Genomic DNA, 24082 nt, shown 5'->3' with positions numbered 1-24082 from the left:
ACACTGCATTGGAGGTAAACGCCCATCCAAAAGGGCCCTTAGTAAAACAATAATTGGACCTTTTCAAAAAATTCCAATTATCTTATCGAGCCCGGCTTGTTTCAATCATATATTTTAAATGGGCTTTAAAATAATAAAACCCATGTAAACTATTAAATCTGGTTCGGCTCGGTCCAAGTACATTCCGCTCTTTCATCTTCGGAGAGGGGCCGGTTTAGAAAAAAAAAAAGATGCCCTGATTGCTTGGAGAGAAATTCATTGTAAAAAATATTAGTACTTAAAAGAGTTCCACTTCTCTTTTGTTCTTGCTCTCCTCCAAAAGGAAATCCCTAAAACCCAATAACTCGAAAAGCAACCCTAATTACGATGTCGGATCAGAAAAACGACGCCGGAACTTCTCAGGCGAATGCTCCGGCGAATGATCCAAAGAAGAAAGAGGACCAAAAGAAGAAAGATGATGAGGATCTGGTGAGTGGCTGTTCGGGATTTAGCTTTTCCGGTTAACTGTATCGAATTTTTTAACACTTGGCTTTTTTTTTATGCAGTCGGAGGAGGATTTGGCTTTGAAACAACAGTTGGAGTTATATGTAGAGAGAGTTCAGGATTCCGATCCTGGGTTACAGAAAGTAGCTCTTGAGAGCATGAGGTGATTGAATCTAATTAGGGTTTTTTTTGTCACTGTTAGTTAAAGGTTATTTAAAAAAAAATTATGATTTGATTTGATATGCCATGTAGGCATGAAATCCGGACTTCAACAAGCTCTATGACTTCTGTTCCGAAGCCATTGAAGTTTCTCCGTCCTCATTATGGAACCCTAAAAGCTTTTTACGAGACAATGCCAGAATCTGATTTAAAGGTATTAGGAATTTTGCTTTGATTATCTTCCATTACATCTTTTATTAGGGTAATGTTTATTGGGCTAAGCAATTCACTGAAGGATGATTTAGATGAAGGCATTAATATTTTATATAGGGACTTTGTTTATAATTTTTATTTCAGGGGTGCTGCGAATTGTTCCTTATATAAATATCTCAATTAACCACACTTTTGAAAATCAAGAATTTCAATTTTCTTAAAGTGTTTGCTTTCCTAGATATTCCCTTTTTTTCCCATATACTCTGCATCACTAATTTACCTTAACTTGTTTGCAGAAATACTTGGCCGATATCCTGTCTGTGTTGGCACTGACCATGTCTGCAGAGGGAGAGCGGGTAGCTTTCAAGTTTTTTATTTTTGGGAACACTATAATTGTGGAATTACACATTTTTGTATCGATTTTTCTTACCCCACTTGTTTTGAGTTCTATCTTTGTTTATCATTTTTTCGTTTGACAATCCTACAGGAGAGTTTGAAGTACAGATTGTTGGGTTCAGAAGGTGATATTGGTTCGTGGGGTCATGAGTATGTGAGGTGAGCATTGTCCGACTTGATAACATGCTAATTTACTCTACTTTTTGTGAAAATTTTGTATTAGGGGTTCTTCATCAGCTATATCTGGTCAAACTTGTGAGTGGTTTTAGATTATGATAATGTTTTTGTGTTTATTTGTTGGTATATTGGTTTCAAGTTCCACTTTGTGTTGGTGCTCCGTCTTAGGATTTGTAACCAGAAGATCACCTATGCGAAATCTTTCATTTTATGCATCATCTTTTCATGTTCGTGATGACATATAACTGGAATAATTTTGTTCTCACTTCATTATTTGCGCTCAGGAACTTGGCTGGAGAAATTGCACAAGAGTATGGGAAGCGACAGGTTAGAAGTCTAAGGAAATCTTTAGACATTTTGTAGTTTCTATGAGTTATGTAATGTAGGGTTATCTTTAATGGCGAGACATTAATCTGGATGATAATGTTATTTACTTTGTTGCTAATGCAGAGTGAAGAGGCTGCAATTGAAGATCTAATGGAGCTTGTGCAACAGATTGTGTCATTTCACATGAAGGTATAGCTTTCTCCTTGTCATATGTAACAGGCAATTGATTTTTTTTTTTTGCAGAACAAATTTTTTTCGGAAATTTCTTTGGCTTCATGTTTCTAACACCTCTGTACTTTTTGATACAGCACAATGCTGAACCTGAAGCTGTTGATCTCTTGATGGAGGTACCAGACAACATTTTTTTAATCTTTTCAGGTTTCTTATCTGTGTTCCCTTCTCTTGTTACTGAGCTCAAAACACCTAACTGCAGGTTGAGGATCTTGACCTTTTAATTGAGCATGTTGATAAGACAAATTTCAAGAGAACTTGTCTATACCTCACCAGTTCTGCTAGGTATGGAGTTTAAAAGCTTTGGACTACTTTCCAATATACATACAGTGTTTTTATTGTTCTTCTGATAGTATTCTCAATCAATCACGTGTTGAACTTGTTAAGTCTAAAAAAAATATACAATTTTATCTTTTAACGTTCGTTCCCATGACAAATAACGTCGAGCCTGCTCTTCCTGTGATGACATTTCATGGTGCAATATTTTTTCAGATACCTTCCTGGACCAGATGACATGTTAGTTTTGGATATTGCATACACAATATATCTTAAGTTTGAGGAATTCGCGAGTGCACTTCAAATTGCACTTTCCCTTGACAACATGCAGGTTTGTTTCCTATTATGTTTTTCTCCTTTCTTGCCATGCAGCATTGTTTTGCAAATCCTTTTCAGGATTTCAGTTTTAAATTGATTTTTGTATTAACAATTTAGTATGTGCTCTTTCAGCATGTGAGACAGGTGTTTAGATCTTGTGATAATCAGCTAAAGAAGATGCAATTTTGCTACATTCTTGCTCGACATGTAAGTACGCAGCTTGCTTTATTTTGCTTTGTTGTGCTGAAAGCATCTGTAACTGTTTGTTGCTAAGTATGTCGTTAGTTTATATTTTCTTCTGATTATGGACGTGTGACTATTTGCAGGGGATCACCTTTGAGCTTGATGATGATATGGTTGCAGATGATGATGAAAGAGAGACTTTACAGGATATCATCAACAATACTAAATTAAGTGAAAGTTATCTCACCCTTGCTCGTGATATCGAGGTTATGGAGCCTAAATCTCCAGAAGATATCTATAAGGTTTGGACTTCAAAACTTGCTAAACATTTTAAGGTAGTATATAAGACCTGGTGCTGTACCTTTAGTGGTTGGCTGCCCCCCTCCTCATAAAAGATTATTTTTCTTTTGCCGGTTTTGATAGGGTGTGAAGTGCTTAAATTATCTCAGTTATTAAAGTGTGCATCTTACTGCATTGACCATGTTGGATAATTTGCTTAATGGATTGACAACTTACATGCTTGGATTTGTTAGGCTCACTTGCTTGATGGCCGTGCTAGTGCTGGTGCAAGTGTTGATTCAGCTAGACAGAATTTGGCTGCTACGTTCGTCAATGCATTTGTTAATGCTGGTTTTGGCCAGGTATAGTTTACAAGCTTAAAAATAATGAGATCATGGTAGCTTAAGTTTTAATATCAATTGATGTGTGCCTTGCAGGATAAGTTAATGACAGCACCAGCAGACTCTTCAATTGGTGGTTCATCTGGAAATTGGCTTTTCAAAAACAAAGAACACGGGAAGACCAGTGCCGCAGCAAGTCTGGTACGCTTACCCTACTATTTTTTGCCCCAATATGTGTATGCATAGGTTGGTAATCAAGTTCATAATTGGAATCTAGCTTAAGTATATGATTTGGCTTCCCCATAACAGGGTATGATTCTATTGTGGGATGTCGACTCTGGGCTTGCTCAGATCGACAAGTATTTCCATAGCAACGATAACCATGTGATTGCTGGAGCATTATTAGGAGTTGGGATTGTCAATTGCGGTGTTAAGAATGATTGTGACCCTGTGAGTTCCCTTTCTCCTCATCATTGTTTGGTTCATTCAGAGTATAATGCTCACTATATTACTGTCTTATTTCCTTTTATAAGGCACTGGCTCTATTGAGTGATTATATTAGTAAAGAGGATTCTTCAGTTCGTATTGGTGCAATTATGGGTTTGGGAATTGCATATGCTGGTGCCCAGAATGAGCAGGTATAAATCTTGCGCTTTATCTCCTGTTAATGAACCTCCTAGTGCATGGCATTGGCGGCTATAATGAATGTTTACCAATTTAATTTACAGATCCGTAGCAGCTTGACTCTGATACTTAATGATGCAAAGGCTCCCCTTGATGTGATAGCATTTACTGCAATTTCATTGGGTTTGATATACGTGGGTTCCTGCAATGAGGAGGTTGCACAGGCTATTATATTTGCTTTAATGGACCGAAGTGAGTCAGAGTTGGGGGAGCCTCTCACTCGTCTTCTGCCACTTGCTCTTGGTCTTTTATACCTTGGGAAGCAGGTAAATGACTTTTTCGGGTTCTGGTATATCTAGTGAACTAGTATGGTCCACCCATGCTCCGCGTTGGGTTGATTATTTGTTTCTATCAAATTATAGAGTAAAAATTTGAAGAATAAATACTCTAAGCAAAGATTTTAGAACCAAAATGGTGGTTGAACTGGTCAGACCAATGGTTCATATGGTTCGATTAAATAAATCATTAAAAAACATAAAAATAAAAATATTTTAAAAAATAAAAGACCGGCTCAATTGGCTTTTTAGCCTAATTCTACTGACCCGTATTGGTTCGTGGGTCAACTGGTTTGATGCCTCTCTCGGGACTGGTACTCCAGCTGTTTGATTGGTTCAAACAACCATGACTTTAAGTCTCTACACTTCATACATTTGGAATTTAATCCTCTTACTTTTATTTTGAAGAATTTATCTCTCGATTTTATGGATTTAAAAATCGGCTTTCGAATTATATATAACCACATAACATTTTAATTGAAGAGCTAACGATATTAACCATTTGAGCTAATTCATAAAATTATAAAAATATAGAGATCAAATTATGTTAGAAATTAAAGTATAAGGATTAAAACTCAAATTTTAATGTATTAGGACCAAAATTGGAAATTAACCATTTCTCAAAAAATGAAAAAAAGAAAAAGAAAAGAAAAGGAGCTGGTGTTTGTGTGCTACGCGTCTTAATATATAAGTGTATGAATTATGTATGCTTTAGTCGTAGGTTGCATAGGTTTTAATTTTCAGCTTGAGAAAATTAGTCTGCTCATTACAATTTTGCAACATTTCATCCCAACTTGTGCTGCAAACTACAGGAAAGAGTGGAGGCGACTGCGGAGGTCTCAAAGACGTTCAATGAAAAAATAAGAAAATATTGTGATATGACACTACTTTCTTGTGCTTATGCTGGAACTGGGAATGTTCTGAAGGTAATCTCGTGAGTCATCAATATGCTGTGCAAATTTGATTTGGCATGAATATTAGCTAAACCCTTTTTATATGCAGGTCCAAAACCTTCTTGGTCATTGTGCTCAGCATCTTGAGAAGGGCGAAACCCACCAAGGTCCAGCTGTGCTTGGTATCGCCATGGTAGCAATGGCTGAAGAATTGGGTCTTGATATGTCAATTCGTTCACTAGAGCATCTTTTGCAGTATGGTGAGCAGAATATCCGTCGTGCAGTTCCTTTGGCTCTTGGTCTTCTTTGTATATCAAACCCAAAGGTAAACTAATCTCATTAAATGTTGCTGAACAGCCTAGTTTGTCCTTTTTCAAGTCACCACTTTTTCATCACAGCAAACGAGCTTGATCGATGTGATATTATGCAGGTTAATGTTATGGACACATTAAGCAGGCTTAGTCATGATTCGGATTCAGAAGTTGCAATGGTAAGATGATTAGAATTAGTGTTTTTTTCCCGCTCCATCTCTCCCATCAGCTTGCACTCAAAGTGTTTGTATGGATGCTGCAGGCTGCAGTTATCTCCTTGGGTTTAATAGGTGCTGGAACCAATAATGCTCGCATTGCTGGCATGCTTCGCAATCTTTCAAGTTATTACTACAAGGATGCTAGCCTTCTCTTTTGTGTATGTTTTCTGTACTCTTTATAATTCGATCCATGATACCGTGTGCTTTGTGAGACAAACTAAGGCTCGGTTGCTTGTCCAGGTGCGAATTGCTCAAGGTTTAGTTCATTTGGGGAAGGGTCTATTGACTCTTAATCCATATCATTCTGACCGCTTTTTGCTATCACCGTAAGTGGCTCTTCCAAAAACACATAATCGTATACTCTGCTTTATCTTGGTTAAACTGGATGAAATTTTCTTTCTTTTGTTGACTCCAGGACTGCACTTGCTGGTTTGGTTACAATGTTGCACGCATGCCTCGATATGAAAGCTATGGTACTGGGAAAATACCATTATGTCCTCTACTTCATTGTTCTGGCAATGCAGGTCAGTAATCAGTTACAGTCGTACTAGTTATTCTCCCAGTGCATGTGTTTTTCAATGCTGTTCTTGTTCTCGTATAATATTGTTTTCTATTGTCTACAGCCAAGGATGTTGATGACCGTCGACGAAAACCTCAAACCTCTATCGGTCCCAGTCCGTGTAGGTCAAGCTGTTGATGTTGTTGGGCAGGCTGGTCGACCCAAGACTATCACTGGCTTCCAAACTCATTCCACTCCGGTTCTTCTTGCTGCCGGTGATAGAGCAGAACTGGCTACCGAAAAGTAAGTTAAAACCTCTCCCGAGTGAATTGTCTGATTTAACCCTGATTTTCGCTAACAAATATCTCGTTTTTACAGGTATATTCCCCTTTCACCCATCCTGGAGGGGCATGTTATTTTGAAAGAAAACCCAGACTACAGAGAGGATAGTTAAGTTAAAAAGCAAGAACTCGGCCGCTACTTCCATGGTTGGTGATTGTAATGTGACACCGTTTTTAAACAAAGTTTCGAACTTTATTATTATTTTTTTCATGATAAAAGTTTTTTAAGTCAGAACGACTAGATATGAAAATGTTAGTTAAACCAGGCAAGCTTTCTTTACGGCAATATTCCCTTTTACATTTCTTTTGCTGCGCATTTTGATGTTTTGACCGACTCCATTAGTTTAGCATTCAAATATGGGGTTAAAAATTTGCTTAGTTTTGAATTTTTTTTATATTTGTTTGTAAAATTTTAAAATTCAATTCTTGTTAAAATTTTATTAAAATTGTTGGTTTGACAATGAGGTTCTAATGAGTTTGAAAGTAATCAAAGAATTTAGTAGTGTTCATGATAAGTAGAGGTAATCAAATTGTAAATGTATTAAAAAATTAACCAGCTTTAATCACACCAAAATTTCATCCAAGATGCTCATTCATTTGCTTTTGAAATAAACTGGAAAGTGAATAAAAATTTACACATCTTTAATATGCATAAATCTAGCCTTTTTAATTAGCTATTTATTGATTTTGCCATTAAATGTTGCCACTCTAATTAATACTTTTGGCATTAAATGTATACATTGATGAATGGGATAAAATCATTACGCAATGGAGTGTTAGTATTTGAAGTTGAGTTTTGGGGCATTCTGGATGGGGTGATTATTTTAAATGATGAAGATTTTAGATAGTGTTGATTCATATGCATAACATGGAGGTGGTTAAACCCATTGAAGATAGATGAATCAAACAAATATTAAAATATGGAAAATTATGATTTTTTAGGTATGTTCTCACCAAGGATGATCAAGCTGCTAATGGGATTGCCGAAGTTGACTTTTGATAGTAAGGAAGGTGTTCTATTTATTAGGAGGCTCCTAGGGAGATTTTACAAGACTTATGTTCAGATAAAGTAAATGATTTTTTTATTTATTTCCAGTAGTTTGATGTAAACACTTTGAATTTGTTATATTCAACAAAAAAAAATATAAATATATTTGTTTTTATTGTAACTTGGATTTGATATTTAAGAAAATAGTGGACGGCAAAATTTAGGGAATTATTATTTAAATATATGAGATCTGAGCTGTTCGTATAGAAGTAACTCGTTTATATATTAATTAATGCGTTTTAAATAAGTTGATAGGACTTAATTGATATGATATTGAAATTTTGTTGATTCAATCAGAACATTTTAAACTTTAAGAATCAATTTTGAATATGAGTTATTAATCGAGGATGTCCAAAGAATTTAACACATTTGGCCCATTTACTCATTCATGCTCATTAGATTCAACGCCACCCGATCCGTTTCTCAACTTCTCAAGCTCCGAAACAGGGTTTTAGAACTTTATGAATCCAAAATTAAAGGTCTAAAACCCTGAGAATTTTTGTGATTTTTGGCGTCTTTTGGCCCCACCGCCATCGCAAGATCAGTTTTCCGATCAAACTCTGTTCGGAAAGCTGCAGCTTGGGTCTCCCTCGAGCTAAAGCCAAAGCCGCTTCTTCCCCGCTTGGTCTCTCTTCCAGGATTCGTCTCTCAAATTCGCATTTTCAGGTCGCTCGTTCGTCTGCTCTAAAGGAAAAACACCATTCCTTCAATTTAAATTGTGACAATAAATCCAAATTTCTTTTTCAATTTATAGAAACCTTTTCTTTTTTGGTGTTGAAAGTGTCCAGTTGAATCTAGCTTCTGTGTTGAATCGATGCAATGATGATGCGTGACTAATGTTGAGAGGGAACGGAGCAAGTTTCTGCACACAATTCACCATTATAAGAGTGTATGCAGATAACAGGAAAAAATCAGTGAACTGTTGAAGAACCAAGTTGAATTTCCTTAGCTTCCAAGACAGAGAGATCCTTGAAAGTACTAAAAGTGTAAGTCAATTCTTTCTGATTGCCTTTGTAGTTCATAAACAACAATGGGTGAAAAATCTATTACCAAATTTATCCTTATGCTTAAATGCTGCAAAAATGCATTGCTGATTGCTGAATAAATATGAAAATGGTCGATTGCATGTAAAATGATGCTGCCAGAAGCCTGCTTAAAAGTTCTTTTTGTTTAAAATTAAAAGGGTAAACTAATCAGGTTTGTTGTTATTTTCGCCACTTAAAATTTATTTTTGTTAATTTTGTCATCCAAAAAAGAAATTGAACAAATTGATCACTCCACTGTTAAATAGTAACGGAAGACTAATAGTGCATTTATATGAAAAAAAATTATGGTGACCAAAATGGAAATGACCCTTATTTAGAGTGATTGACAATAGTTTACCCTAGTTTTAGAGTGACTAGACTTGTTCATGAATTGGGTCGGGTCGGTCTAAATATGATATTAACAAATTTTATGTTTGTTAAAGCTCGACTCGGCCGGAAATACGGGCTTAAATTTTTACCTGAATTTGTCCATATTTGCAAAAGGCTAACCCAAGCTCATTTCAGATATGGTCATATTATTTTTTAAATTTAAAAAAAAAATATTTATATTATTTTAATTTAATATATTTTTTATTTATTAAAATTTTTTATATAATCATCTTAACATTTTTCTAATGTTTACATTAGAGTAGTATTGTATATTTAGTACAGATTTATTTTATGTGTTATAAATTACATAATACATAAAAATAACATAGCATAAAATATTACAAATTTAGAAATGAACCAGGCCGAGCCTAACCCATATTTTAAATGGGTCTAAATTTTTTGTCTATGCCCATATTTTGGGTTTAATATTTTGGCCCAAACCCTACTAAACTTTGAGTGGGCCTTGGCGGGTAGCCCGATTCATAAATAGGTCTAAGAGTGGCTAACGTGGAAATGCACAATTAGTTTTCCATTATCATTTAATAGTGGAGTAATCAATTTGATCAATTTTTATTTCGGGGTGATCAAATCAACAAAAAAACATTTAGGTGATTGAAATAAGAACGACTCATATTTAAAGTAACTAACGAGACAATTTATCTTAAATAAAATTTTAACTATGAAGTTAGAATTTACCTTGGATTATGTTGGTTCAAGGTGTAATATTCTTTGTTCAAGTTTTGTCTAGCCCGGTCTGAATAGTCCACACAACTCATGGATAGATTTATTCACAACAAATAGAATAAATTTTAAGGCAATTAGACTTGGTATATACATCTAGGTCTGTTTGATTAACGGAATTGATTTTCCGGAAAATCATTTCTAACTTTTCCAGCGTTTGATTGGCGGAAAACATTTTCCATTTGGAAAATGAACTCCAAAACAAGGGAAAATGGGTTACATTTTAGGGAAAATGTCTTACCCTTTCAATTTCTTTAAGACATTTTCCGTGCTCTCCTCTCTATCGCCTCCTTCATTCCTTCATTCATTTCCGGTAGAAAACTATTTCTGTTTATTGATTTTCCAGTAACTTTTTTTTTTAATTATTCAATACTTGTTTTTTTAACACAATTACAAATAATTTATTTGATATTAGTTTTTTTTCAATTTATAACGATTAATATTGTAGCTTAATAATTGAATATTATTATAAATAAATCATTGCAATATATGTTAAAACAATTTAAAATATAAAAATTTATTAATATATATTAATATATGTAAAAACAACTTTTCCGGAAAATATTTTCAGAAAATCTGCCAAACAGCAAAAAATATTTTCTAGTAAATCATTTTACAGAAAAGTAAAACATTTTCCAGAAATCATTTTACGGAAAACATTTTACTGGCAATCAAATAGACCCCTATTCTCAGTTGGCATTGGCATTGTTGTCAGTGCAAGAGAACGTGGATTCGAGTGCATTGAAGCGCATTATTCTCTTATTGAAAGGTTAGGAAGGGGTTATGAGTAGTTCTAGGCATTGTATCATAAAAATAAAGACTAAGAATCGTGATGCTACACTCACATGAAATGAAATAAATAAAAATAAATAAATTTTTACTTAGTGAATAAATAATTAGTATGTGATGTGGTGCCATGCAGATCTATAAATACAACTATACCATTCATTGCATTGAATAGCACCAATACATTTGATGGTGTTGGGGGAGACCATACCTAGCTAGCTAGCTAGCTAAGCTTGTATGAAATAGTAACTTGGGTGAGCGAAAAAAGTGTCAGTATGGGTGTTTGGGTCCCATGAACCACATTCGAATGTCACAAATATTGAATGAAAACAATGCAAAATTGTGAGCCAACAAAACAAAAAAGGTGAGGGTAGGTGGGGACCCAAGGCAGAGTCCTTGCCCACAGCTAAGGGTCATTTTAGCATGGGCGATTAGGCTGTTCCCTTACCCACCCACCCACCCCCCACACCACACCATTCTTGTGAGCTGAGACCAACCACTCGGTAGATGAATATATAAAAATATGGGATACGCTAGTTATTTAGACAGTAAAGAGTTTAGGGTTAATGTAAAACTTTATAATTAGATCTATTTTGGTATTTGTATCTTTTTGACCGGATTAATTTAATTCTTGACATTTTTGAATGCAAATAACTGAAATTAACTAATTATGATGTTAATGCTTTCATCAATTGTATATAATTTGATTGGTATAATAGTAAATTTAACCTTCAAAGTGTACGCATTCAATTAATTTGGTTTTGTTTAATAAATTTAGCCGGTAATATTTTATGTAAATATGTAAATGTTGGGGTTAAATTTGTTGAATATTTTAAAATCAATACCAAATTGACAAAATATGTAAACATCAAGAGCTAAATTTGTTATCGTACCAATTAAAATTATGTATGGTAACAAGGATTAAATTGATTTGATTTTTAAGAAAGGGACTAATTTGCTCTATTTTGAAATTCAGAAAGATTGGAGAGGTCTTTGTACCTATATTTTCCGGTCCATTTGGATCCTTGAAATAAAAAAATGTAAAATAGTGATGATGTGACACTTTAAAATTGTATTATGTTATCACTCGGAAATTAAAAAGAAAATGGAGTTTAAGTTCAGAGATCAAAATAAACTTGATTATCATCGTTTAAGTATCAAAATGGATAGACAAAAAGTATTGATACCAAAGTGGACTTAATTGACAAGTAGCAAAAAACTTTATGAACCCTTAAAAGTTTAATGAATATAAAACATCTCACGAGAAAATACACAAATAGTCTTAGCTTATGTAAGATGATAAATCTGAATTGCTTCTAAATCGGTTTCAATCAAGAAGTAAAGTGTAACATTAATCTCATTATAGGTTATTATCATATTTGTTCTTTTTTGATATAATGCTTAGAACTACCCATAACCTCTTCCCAACCCTTAAATAGGAGGATAATACGCTTCAGTGCACTCGAACCCTCATCCTCCTACACTAACAACAATGCCGATGCCACTCGAATTAAAATTCAATCGATCTTTACATTTAAATTTACTATTTTATTTATTTTATAATATACTATATATCTTTTAGTATACATGTTGAATATATACATTAATATATAAATATATATAATTCGACAATATTAAACAAAAGAAACCCTAAATATGGTAGAGTTATATGAAGCATCGTTGAACGATATTTATGTATATAATCTCGTCTCGTTCTATTGTCATCCCGATTAAGTCATCGCTGTAGACAAGCAATGAATTGAATCATAGGAAGCAGAAGCATGTGGGTGATTTCCCCACCACCACAGCTAAATGTTTCAAATACAAGTGTACCCTCCTAGGAAACAAATTAATATAATGTCAATGATTTTCTTCTTTCATGCTCATAAATAATCAATTTAACCTCAAGTTTTTAATTACCCCACTACTACCTATGGTAATGGAGTAATATTTTTGCTTTTTTCTTTCTCTCATACACATAAATAAATATATGTTTGGCAAAAACTAAGGAAATGAGTTTATATATTATTTACTGTTATTTACAGAGAAATAAAGGTGTTTATGAATACGCTTTAAAGCTTAAGATAAAATGATTGGTCGATAAATGAGTTTAGAGAAGCAATTAAAATCCATTTTCAAAATGGGTTATATTTTGTCTTGTAATTGATCGAGCCCTTAATAACGGAAAGGTATTGTTAAGGGTTCACGGAAGAGATGTTAATATTCAATTATGTGAATCAACTACATGTGGGAGGATTAGTACCCATATTTGTAAGTATGGTACCATTTAAGCCACCAATGATGGAAAAAAAAACATAAAAATAAATGTATGTAAAATATTAGAATGTAAAAAATGCAAAACTGGTTAACTCATTTATTAATATCTAAAAGAAAGATTTTAAATTTTAAAAAAATTAAATCTAACAAACCTATATTTTCTTAAGAAAAAGTGAATGATACAGAATTTTCTATTTATGATTATGGATGAATTTAAATAAATATTAATATTAATATTAATATTTGGGATTCAGAAAAACTTAAGTTGGATTTTTAATATATATAATTTTTGAAAAGAAAATTAATATATATAATATTAATATGTCTCATTAACATTTTTCGTGCAAAATATTAATGATCTATGTATTGAAATATTTAGTTAAAAAATTGTGCAAATTTATAATAATATTTAGTTTAAATTTAATTTAGATAAATTAAGATTGCATAAGCTTAATAATTTAAGATTCCCACTTTTAGAATAAAAAAAATTATCCACCTTTAGGAATAACATTGTGGAGATGAGCAACTATCAACCTCGAACATAAACAATAAATCGAATATAAAAAATATTAATTTAAATATTAAATATTAAATAAAATATTAAATAAAATGGTAAAATGAAAGATATAAAATTTATAATTCAAACCCTGGACAGATTTTTATTGACTCATAAAAATATGAAAATATTGTCATAATAATACAATTTAATTTATATCCTTTTATCAATTTTCAATTGAATTCTTAATTAACATTAAGAATAAAACAATAACAATCTTGAAAAGCTTGACCAGAATCACAAAGTTGAGTCATTAAAACTTTAAATAAAATAAAAAATTATCGATGTTTAAAGATCCCGGCTATGTGAGATCTTAATGTAAAGTTTAAATTTTACGAGTAAATATATAGATTCTCTCTCAAAATTTTATTTAATTTTTTTTATTAATTTAATTTCAAATTATTATTATTCAAATATATAAAATATATTAGATTTTAAATTTATTTTGACCAAATTTAAATATATATTGTTTTTAAAATTATGGTGCACCAAGTAAAAATTATATTATTTAGGTCAATTATCACCGGACACGTATTATCAGGTAACTCCCTCATATTTGAGGATGCTTGCATGTTTGCCACGTAATTAAGCTGTGATCATCCCTTACATATTCCTTCCTTAACTTCTAGGCATGAATTTTGGACCCAAAATCTCGTTCTTACTATTAGGTTAATCACGTACATCACATGCATTTCAAACATACATAAATACCATCACATACATACATGCATACATAGGAATAAAAAGGTTGACTTTATCAATATTCAGAAGTTAAAAAAGTACACAAGTAAAAGGATCATATTAGATCCCTTCAAAGAACTTACAAACTGAAATCAACTTGGTTTGCAATAATAAAATATTTAATAACAATAATCAGATCAGCAATCTTGTTTAAACCCAATCACACATAAAATATATACACTTTGAAGATCATATATATTTATCATATGATCTTCTTCCTCTACATCAAGAGCTCATTAACCCACCCGAGGTCAAGATCATGATCCAAAACGACACCGTTTCCATTGTTTTTCTCATCATCACCACCACCATTGAAATATTCACCAGAACCAGAAGGACTTTCCATTGAAGGAGCTCCTTTGAATGAAACATCAAGCCATGGAATGTTCGTATTTGCAGTAGTAGCCATTGGTGAAGATGCTTCGGACAAATTCATGGTTCCTAAACAACTCATGACTTCCTTCAACAAAACATCATCGTAACTGCTTGTCATTTCGGTTCCAAATTTACTAAGACGATCACCGCCGTACCTTGGTGTTCTTTGCTGGTGTCCTAAGGGAGATAGAGGCGGTGACAGGGATGGGGATCTCGAGAAATGAGATAAACCCAAGAGAGTGCTTGTCGGGGACAACGACGACGACGATGTAACCGACCGACAAAACAAGCAGCAATGGTTATAGTTGTTGTCAAGGTTTTTATACTTCAATGGCGGTGGTGATTCCGGCAAGAGACGAAGCTCACGTGACGAGTGAGCAAAGAAACAAACCTTACGCTTGCAATTCTTACCATCTTTACAAGCTTCGGTTCTGTAACGTGTAGGGTGTAGCCAACACTCAAACACTCCATGAGCGAACTCACAGTCATCGCCGCGAGGGCAACCACCGCCACGGCGGTGGTCAGAACAGATGGTGGAGGAGTATTGGTACCGAATAGGGTCACGACGGCGGGCTTTTTCTCCGGGATGAGCGAAGGGACAGTCAGTCCAGTCATGACTACGGCTCCTTGTACATCTTCTTACTTTGAACTCGTACATACGGAAATGGTCGGTGCCGTATGGATCATCGGTGCCGTCATCGTCTTCATTGGAAGGAAGGTATTTGTGGAGCCTAGCTTCGTGGTGGGGAAGTTCCATGGCGGCGGCTTTGTGGCAACAATGGAGTTGCTTTTTCCTTGGAGGGATTTCAAGGTCCTTGAAACACAATTTTTTGGAGGTGAGATGGTGTGAAGGGTCATAAACAGTGGTCATGGGTGAAAGCAAAGATGATTTTCTTTCAACGAAGATTAATGGAGAGAGAAGAATAAAGTGTTGAGTGATAAGGGGACAAATAGATTGGGATGGGGGACTTGGGTATATATAAGGGCCATGGGGGTGTGGAATATTAATATCCTGTAATTATATTAGGTTTTCGATAATTATATTCGGCTTCCATTAAATTAATATGAAAATTTTCAGTATATCTAGTAATTATATTAGGGTTTTGACTAACTATTTATTTTAAGTCAAAAAAATTACCATGTTGAATATATATTAATTAAGATAATGTTATACCTCAAAATGATAGAAATATCGAACAAGATTTAAAATTTTAGATGTATAACAAGTATAATTATATTAATAAATTCGATAAATAAATTATTAAAATATTAATAATCAATTTGGTAATAAGTTTAATGTTTTTCAAATAATAAATAATTGGAATTGAATGTGATTATAATAAGAACGAGGATGCAGAAGAGAAGAAATTAAGGGTATGGGGGTGAGGGGAGGCGTGGCGAAACATAATTAGGGATAAGCATGTAAAAAGGGAATCGTGGCAGCATCAGAAAGCACAGCAAAGCAAAGAGATGCTATGTGTTGGCTGGTTACTGAAAACCCTGTGTAGTAGAATAGCTTTGGATTTTTGCCCTTTTTAGGGGGTATGAGGCCTGACATTGTCATGCCCTTTGGAGTTTTGGGATCCAAGTCTTCCTCCATGTGGCTTCTTTATACTTTGTCAAATGTCAATTGCATCTATTCTTTTATATTAATAAATTAATAATATTTTTTAATATAATCGAAGTTTACATTTAAAATCGATTGAGTCTTAGCTCAATCGGTATATATCGGTATTGTTATCAGTGTAGGAGGATGTAAGTTCAAGTGTGTTGAAATGTATTATACTTTCATTTAAAGTTTGGGGAGTGGCTATGAATAATTTCAGGTATTATATCAAAATGAACAAATATGATAAGAACCTATAATGGGATTAATATATAAATACTTAATGTGATATTTATGTTATTTTTTTAGTCTAGTGTGGTATATGCATTTGACAAAAGTTATACATTTTTATACTTGAATGTAATAGTCTTAGCTAATCTATTCTGAAACCCGAATTAAATCACAATTACTGGAATGTCTTTGACAAATTAAATGCAAACTTAAACATATTCGCAATTGACATTAAAATTATTCTTTTAACAAAATCATGGAAAAAAAAGTTTCAAACATAATAATATTAGCAATTAACTTTCATTAAATCAATTCTAAAATTCGATTTAAACATTGAAAAGTTAACACTGTTATTTTTAATATCAAATTAAACAACTTTTGTCAGATACAAGTGCCTAATTGAACCAAAAATTAAACAAGTAAAGTGCGTAGCTAAAAATTACGAATCGTAATCAGTTTATTGCTAATTCATAACTACAACAAGTGGAAAAGTAAAATATATACTCCACCAAACGTAGCATAATTATTACCAAGTGTTGAGTTCTGGAATACTTAGATTTGATTATTATCATCGCAGTTATCATGGTGTGAGAGTCAATTACCTATCAATTTAATTAAGAAATGACTAAAAACTTTATTCCTTTCGCTAAATAATACTTTTTTTGTTTTTATATTTTATATAAAATTTATAAAAATCCATTTAAATATAAAAATTAAAGATAATAAAAAAATCAAATGTTCTTTAATGTACTTTAAGGTATAAACAAAAATTACCTTTTGAATTTGTACTTTACGTAAATTGTGGATTTAGTACTTGTATGTTAATTTTGTTATTTTCAGTCCCTATACTTTTAGAATTTCAAAACTTTAGTCCTAACCAAATGATAACTATTAAATTCATTAAGTTAAGTTATGTTATTTTTAAAATTTGATGTGTCAAACATATTATCACATGTGTAATGCTATGTTTATTTGTTATTTTCACATATTACTCACAGAAGTCAGTTTATAGATTTTAACGATTGTCATTTGCATTAAGACTTAAGTTTTGAAATTCAAAGAATATAGTCACTAAGAATGATCCAATTGGTAAATGTGAACTAAATCTATAGTGTCACGCATAATATAGGACTAATGGCATAATTTAACCAAACAAATTTAACCGTTACTATTGGGTTAGGATTAAAATTTTAAAATTCGAAAAGTATAAGGGCTAAAATTGATCAAATTAAAGTATATGTACTAAATTCACAATTTACACAAAATACAGGATCCAATAGCAAAATTTAACCTTTTTAAAATGATTATTTTGTCTATGTACTTGTGAATTTTGGATCATGCCTTATATACATTTTTCAAGTTTAGCTTTTTCATAATGGATAATTAAATTAGTTAAATTTTTTTTAAAGATTTTCCTTTTGGAATTTATGTTTTAAATATATTTTAAATATTTTGTAATACACAATATATAATATCTATGATTGGCTTTAAAATTCATATTTATTTGATGGAAAATTCAATATGAAAAATAGAGGGACTAATTTCTAGAAATAAAAGTACAACTGTTGAAGTTAGTGAAAAAAATATTATGATGGGTTTAAATTTTTGTTTAAATTCGTCTATGGATATAAAATTTAGGCTTGGCCTATATTTAATTTTTTTTTATTTTATGTAAATAAATATTCTTTAATAAATTGAAGAAAAATTTAGAAAAACTCTTTATATTAAATAAAACTAAAACACGTGCAATAAGTAAATAACTCTAAAATAGTAATAAAATTAACAATAAATAAAAATTATAGAATTTTCAAACTAAGCCAATAAAATATTACGATCAAACCAAGCCAATAAAATATTATTGAAGGCCCACGGGCCTTAATTTTTCTAACCCAAGTTTATATTTTTATTTAAATCCCTAAATTTATATTTTTGTTTAAATCCTCACAAACTTTTGAGATCAGGCCCATTTTAACGAGAATAAAACACACCAAGCATTTATTAAAGAAGTAATATCAATGGAATGGGAGGGATTTGATGAAGTCTTTATGTGTAAGGTCTTTGATTATCTAGCATGAGACCAACACCAAAACTTTCTTGACTGAAAATAAGAAGTACAGGAAAATTGGACTTCAAAGTCTTACCTAAAGAACATTATGCACTTGGACATTGGTGTTTCAAGTTTATGGACAATTTTCGTGTAGTTCCAGTTATACATTTGGACATTATTGTAGGAACCATATAATTATGATACGTTTGCTCAATTTATGCATTTGATTACTTTTAAATTTTATACTTCCATATTATTATAAAAAATCATTCAAAATCAATAAATTTCATTGTTTTAATTAATTAATAATTAAATTTTGCTCTCCCTAAAATGTTGTCGTTAATACTATAATAAAGATCACATTTTGCAAAAATCATTTTCGATAAAATATGAAAGATAAATAATAGATGAAATATGTGAATTTTTATTGACAAATATCCTCCTAATATGGACACGTAGTATTTGTACACGTATTATCGGACACGATGCTTGCATGTTTACCACGTAATTAATGTGTGATCACCCCATATTTCTTCCAACTCCTTTAAGCTGTACCCAATATCACGTTAATTTTTATTAGGTCAATCACATACATCACATGCAATTCAAACAACATACATACATGCATGCATAAGGAGAAGAGAACAGAAGTTTTGACTTCATCAATATTTCATAAGTTCAAAAAGTACATAAATAAAAAGAAGATCATATTAGATCTCTTCAAGAAAAAAAAGCCTTACAAATTGAAATTAACTTGGTTTGCAATATGAAAATATTTAAAAACAATCATCAGATCAGCAATCTTTTTAAACCCAATCACACATAAAATATATACACTTTGCAGATCATATATATATATATCTTCTTCCTCTACATCAAGAGCTCATTAACCCACCCGAGGTCAAGATCATGATCCAAAACGACACCGTTTCCATTGTTTTTCTCATCATCACCACCACCATTGAAATATTCACCAGAACCAGAAGGACTTACCGTTGAAGGAGCTCCTTTGAATGAAACATCGAACCATGGAATGTTTGTATTTGCAGTAGTAGCCATTGGTGAAGATACTTCGGACAAATTCATGGTTCCTAAATAACTCATGACTTCCTTCAACAAAACATCATCGTAACTGCTTGTCATTTCGGTTCCAAATTTACTAATACGATCACCGCCGTACCTTGGTGTTCTTTGCTGGTGTTTTAAGGGAGATAGAGGCGGTGACAGGGATGGGGATCTCGAGAAATGAGATAAACCCAAGAGAGTGCTTGTTGGGGACAACGACGACGACGATGTAACGGACCGGCAAAACAAGCAGCAATGGTTATAGTTCTTGTCAGAGTTTTTGTATGGAGGTTGTGATTCCGGCAAGAGACGAAGCTCACGTGACGAATGAGCAAAGAAGCAAACCTTACGCTTGCAATTCTTACCATCTTTACAAGCTTCGGTTCTGTAACGTGTAGGGTGTAGCCAACACTCAAACACTCCATGAGCGAACTCACAGTCATCGCCGCGAGGGCAACCACCGCCACGGCGGAAGTCAGAACAGATGGTGGAGGAGTATTGGTACCGAGTAGGGTCACGACGTCGGGCTTTTTCACCTGGATGAGCAAAAGGACAGTCAGTCCAGTCATGGCTACGGCTCCTTGTACACCTTCTTACCTTGAACTCGTACATGCGGAAATGGTCGGTGCCGTATGGATCATCGGTGCCGTCATCGTCTTCATTGGAAGGAAGGTATTTGTGGAGCCTAGCTTCGTGGTGGGGAAGTTCCATGGCGGCGGCGTTGTGGCAACAATGGAGTTGCTTTTTCCTTGGAGGGATTTCAAGGTCCTTGAAACACAATTTTTTGGAGGTGAGATGGTGTGAAGGGTCATAAACAGTGGTCATGGGTGAAAGCAAAGATGATTTTCTTTCAATGAAGATTAATGGAGAGAGAAGAATAAAGTGCTGAGTGATAAGGGGACAAATAGATTGGGATGGGGAGTTGGATATATATAGGAGGCAATGGAGTGTGGAATACTAATATATTATTATGAATTTTTTAAGATAAGTTTATTAGGTTTCATTAAATTTAAATTTAAATTATATATTAATTTGAAAGTTTTCAATATTATTTTAAATTTTTTATATTTGGTAATTATATTAGTGATTCAACTATATTTGAAGTAAGGGCCAAACTCTTATAAAAAGGAATAAAGCTCTGATATCACTAATATTTTCATTCACGAAATTTAAATCCGAGATCTTACTTAAAAGATATTAAACTATTTATCTTTCGACCCAACAAAGGTTAGTTCTATATTATAGAGTGTGTTTGCAACATTATGCTCTCTTTACTTTTGTAATAACAATTAGACCATTATATTTTGCATTTCGTTAATATTATGTCAAATTTTATGTAAATGTAAGTTTTTTATTATATCTGTTCTTTTTAATATAATACTTAAAATTATTTATAATTTTTTTTAATTTTTAAAATATACTCGAATTCACTATCTCTTACACTGAAAATAACATTAATATTAATATCAATCAAGTGAATTTTTTAATTATAAAATAATAGAGACTCAATCAAGAGTTTTTTAAATTATAAAATAATGGGGATTGAATGTGATTAAAATAATGAGAAGAATCCAGAAGAGAAGAAAGGGTATGGGGGTAGAGGGAGGCGTGGCAAAGTATAATTAGGGATAAGCATGCAAAAAGGGAATCGTGGCAGCATCAGAAAGCACAGCAAAGCAAAGAGATGCTATGTGTTGGCTGGTTACTGAAAACCCTGCGTAGTAGAATAGCTTTGGATTTTTGCCCTTTTTAGGGAGGTATGAGGCCTGACATTGTCATGCCCTTTGGAATTTTGGGATCCAAGTCTCCCTCCATGTGGCTTCTTTATACTTTGTCAAATGTCAATTGCAACTATTCTTTTATATTAATAAATTAATAATATTTTTTAATATAATCAAAGTTTTAAATTTACATTTAAAGAAAAAAAAAGTAAATACAAAAATCCATCTCTAAATCTCATTTGAGTTTTTGGTATGGTTGGTTTAGATAATGGGTTATGGTATTTTAGTGTTGGTTTAGATAAGTTTTTAGTATTAACATTGAGGGTTAAATTATTATTTAGAGTTTGAATTTTACAGTTTTTTATATTGGGTTTTGAATTTTTTTAAGATAAATTTTAAAATTGACAATTATTTTCACGCTAAAATTTAAATTTTTTTGTTCACAGTTCATGTTTGGAGTTCGTAGTTGTTTCCTCTAACAATGTTATCTCCAAAGTTTGAACCTATATTCTTCTCTTGAAAGTGTAATGTGTCTTACCATTATACCCAAATAACTAATATGAGTGGGTAAGAATTACTGATTGTAATTAGTTTGTTGCGAACTCATAACTAAAACATGTGGAAAAATAATACTCTCATATATAGAGTCTTGAGTACTTAAATACTTGAATTTGAATTATACCATGTGCCGTTGTCATAGGTAATTTATGTTCGGCTATATTATGATTATTCATTTTTTTTGTGTTAAAAATTAATTTGATATCAAATTATAATATTTGTAATTGCATTTATTTTTTCCTCGAAATTAGTCCACTATTTATACTTGTAATAATGTTTAAATTTTAGATTTTAATAAATATTATTTTGTAATTGAATTTTACTTAAAAAAATAATCTACAATATATGACATGTCTAATTAAATCGGTATTACGAGTTACCTGAATATTAACTCAGTTGAAAATTTTCTTTTTATAAAATAATTTTTTTTTGAGATGAACATTTTAAATTTTTTTATAAGTAGAATTGACATACAATGTGTAACAAAAATATAGTTTTATTTTGATTGTATAAAATGTAAAGTTTCCAACTTTAATTAATTATATAACAATTTTTGTTTTATTGTACTTTTAAGGTATAAACAAAAATTACCTTTTGCTGTATTTGTTTTTTAAAATGATTATTTTGTCTATATACTTGTGAATTTTGGACCATGCATGCATCTCTCTTTTTTAAGATTTATATTTAAAAAAATTGTAATTATGTTGTAATTTATTATATATAGTATTTATATTGGCTTTAAAATTCATATTTATAAGATGGTAAATTTTTTTTAAAAAATAGTTATATTAGAAATCAAATCATTTAATGTCCATGAATAATAGTTTGTAAATAAAATGAAAAGACAAACAAAAATATAGTTTCAACTATTTTAATTTGTAATGCACAGAATTAAATTAAATATAAAATTTATTTGAGATGATTAATTAGTTAATTTAATTTACTTTAATATATAAATACATAATGTATGTATATAAAGGGTAGTAGTCTTCATATAAATCTTCTTGGCATATTTAAATCCTGCAAATGACACAACATTAACATTTTCAGATACTGAAAGATAAATAGGTATAACTAGAACTATACAAAACTTGAGTTATTTAAGGTGAGTTTGGATGGACGGTGCGTTTACTTGCTGTTAGTGTAAAAATAGCGGTGACGATGAGATTAGACAAACTTGAATTGACCATTTATATTAATATGGGTGAGTTAGACAACATTAATTTAATGCCTAGTCATGAATGTTTCTAAGTTTAATTTTCCCTAGAGTTGTTCATTGATCGGGAAGTCCACCTCGCCTAATTGCTGAGTTTGGCCTTAAAAAGTTTACTCAATTTGAATTTGTGCATAAGTGAGGTATGTTACCTATGACAATCCATGGCAATCGAAATCGGAAAACTGAAGTGAATATGACATTCTCGAGACAAAGACTGGATCCGAGAAGCAACATACGGAGCATTCATTGTGTAGGCCAAATCTTCAATGCATTGGCATATGTTTCTCGGACCCTTGTCATTGATTTTCGCCATTTGGTTCAGCACTTGAAGGCCACTGCAACACTGATTCGCCGGTCTCGATTCGAGTTCAACCAGGTACGTTACGCATGGGATGAAGTTATCCGCCACTTCTGAGCAATCATAGCTTGATTGTCCGACGGCTGATCCGATAATCGAGAAAAGCACGGTGATGCAAGCAAAAAGAAGAGACATTGATGTGGTTTAAAATGATGGAAATCAGGTGGTGGTGGGTTGAAGAGATGGGATTATAAAAGTAGAATTGGCCTAAAATTTTGTAACAGGTAAAGCTCATGCTCCATGGATTACTCATAGTTCTTGGTATTTTATTTTATGTTACTTAAGCAATAATTTTTTTAAAAAAATACCAGACCGTAACACGTACATGATGTGGGTAAAAAAATTATATCGTTTTATTAGAGAATTTCGAGAATTTATTATATAATTTTTTTCACTCGCATCGTAATTTACCGGTATATAGCACAACTATCAAACTAATAAAATAGACCTATTCACTAATATGATTGAACTATAGTAAATTATTTATTTATTCTCTTAAGGTGGATGAAAATTTTATTGTTCATTTAATATTAGAAAATAAATTTAACTTAATTTAGAGTTATCATAAAATGTCATGAAATTTCGTGTCATATTTATTATATTGTTCATTTAATGTATACTTAAATAAACACAACTAATTTATATATATCATTCATTCTTTTTATTATCAACCAATTAAAACTAACTTAAAATTAATATACAATTATTTAATTGTGATTTTTCTATTAAATTATAAT

At 32.0% G+C, this 24082-nt stretch overlaps 4 protein-coding genes across 4 annotated transcripts; 1 reads left to right on the top strand and 3 right to left on the bottom strand.

Moving 5' to 3' along the window:
* Positions 1–191: 191 nt before the first annotated feature.
* On the top strand, positions 192–6884 carry LOC107933092 (26S proteasome non-ATPase regulatory subunit 2 homolog A). The gene is made up of 25 exons (XM_041086668.1): positions 192–468; positions 546–646; positions 736–856; positions 1152–1211; positions 1343–1410; positions 1713–1755; positions 1879–1944; positions 2064–2102; positions 2189–2271; positions 2479–2593; positions 2713–2787; positions 2907–3065; positions 3297–3404; positions 3480–3584; positions 3693–3833; positions 3917–4021; positions 4112–4333; positions 5155–5268; positions 5345–5560; positions 5666–5725; positions 5809–5922; positions 6005–6090; positions 6180–6288; positions 6388–6566; positions 6642–6884. The coding sequence occupies exons 1-25, from the start codon at positions 367–369 to the stop codon at positions 6715–6717; spliced, it is 2667 nt and encodes an 888-aa protein (XP_040942602.1). The 5' UTR covers positions 192–366; the 3' UTR covers positions 6718–6884.
* A 7279-nt stretch (positions 6885–14163) lies between these two features.
* Positions 14164–15507, bottom strand: LOC107933033 (zinc finger CCCH domain-containing protein 2). The gene has a single exon (XM_041086667.1). It carries the CDS (start codon positions 15412–15414, stop codon positions 14389–14391), a length of 1026 nt encoding a protein of 341 aa, XP_040942601.1. The 5' UTR covers positions 15415–15507; the 3' UTR covers positions 14164–14388.
* A 3562-nt stretch (positions 15508–19069) lies between these two features.
* Positions 19070–20487, bottom strand: LOC107933034 (zinc finger CCCH domain-containing protein 2-like). Its single transcript, NM_001327361.2, has one exon. It carries the CDS (start codon positions 20315–20317, stop codon positions 19298–19300), a length of 1020 nt encoding a protein of 339 aa, NP_001314290.1. The 5' UTR covers positions 20318–20487; the 3' UTR covers positions 19070–19297.
* Positions 20488–22784: 2297 nt separating this feature from the next.
* Positions 22785–23480, bottom strand: LOC107933081 (non-specific lipid-transfer protein 13). Its single transcript, XM_016865229.2, has 2 exons — positions 23137–23480; positions 22785–22791 (listed from the first exon to the last, which is right to left on the bottom strand). Exons 1-2 carry the CDS (start codon positions 23478–23480, stop codon positions 22785–22787), a joined length of 351 nt encoding a protein of 116 aa, XP_016720718.1.
* Positions 23481–24082: the final 602 nt, after the last annotated feature.

This window comes from Gossypium hirsutum, chromosome D01, assembly GCF_007990345.1.
Source record: "Gossypium hirsutum isolate 1008001.06 chromosome D01, Gossypium_hirsutum_v2.1, whole genome shotgun sequence".
NCBI classification, from domain to species: domain Eukaryota; kingdom Viridiplantae; phylum Streptophyta; class Magnoliopsida; order Malvales; family Malvaceae; genus Gossypium; species Gossypium hirsutum.
The sequence above is the reverse complement of the archived record's forward strand: the minus strand, read 5'-3'. Positions and strand labels throughout refer to the sequence as shown.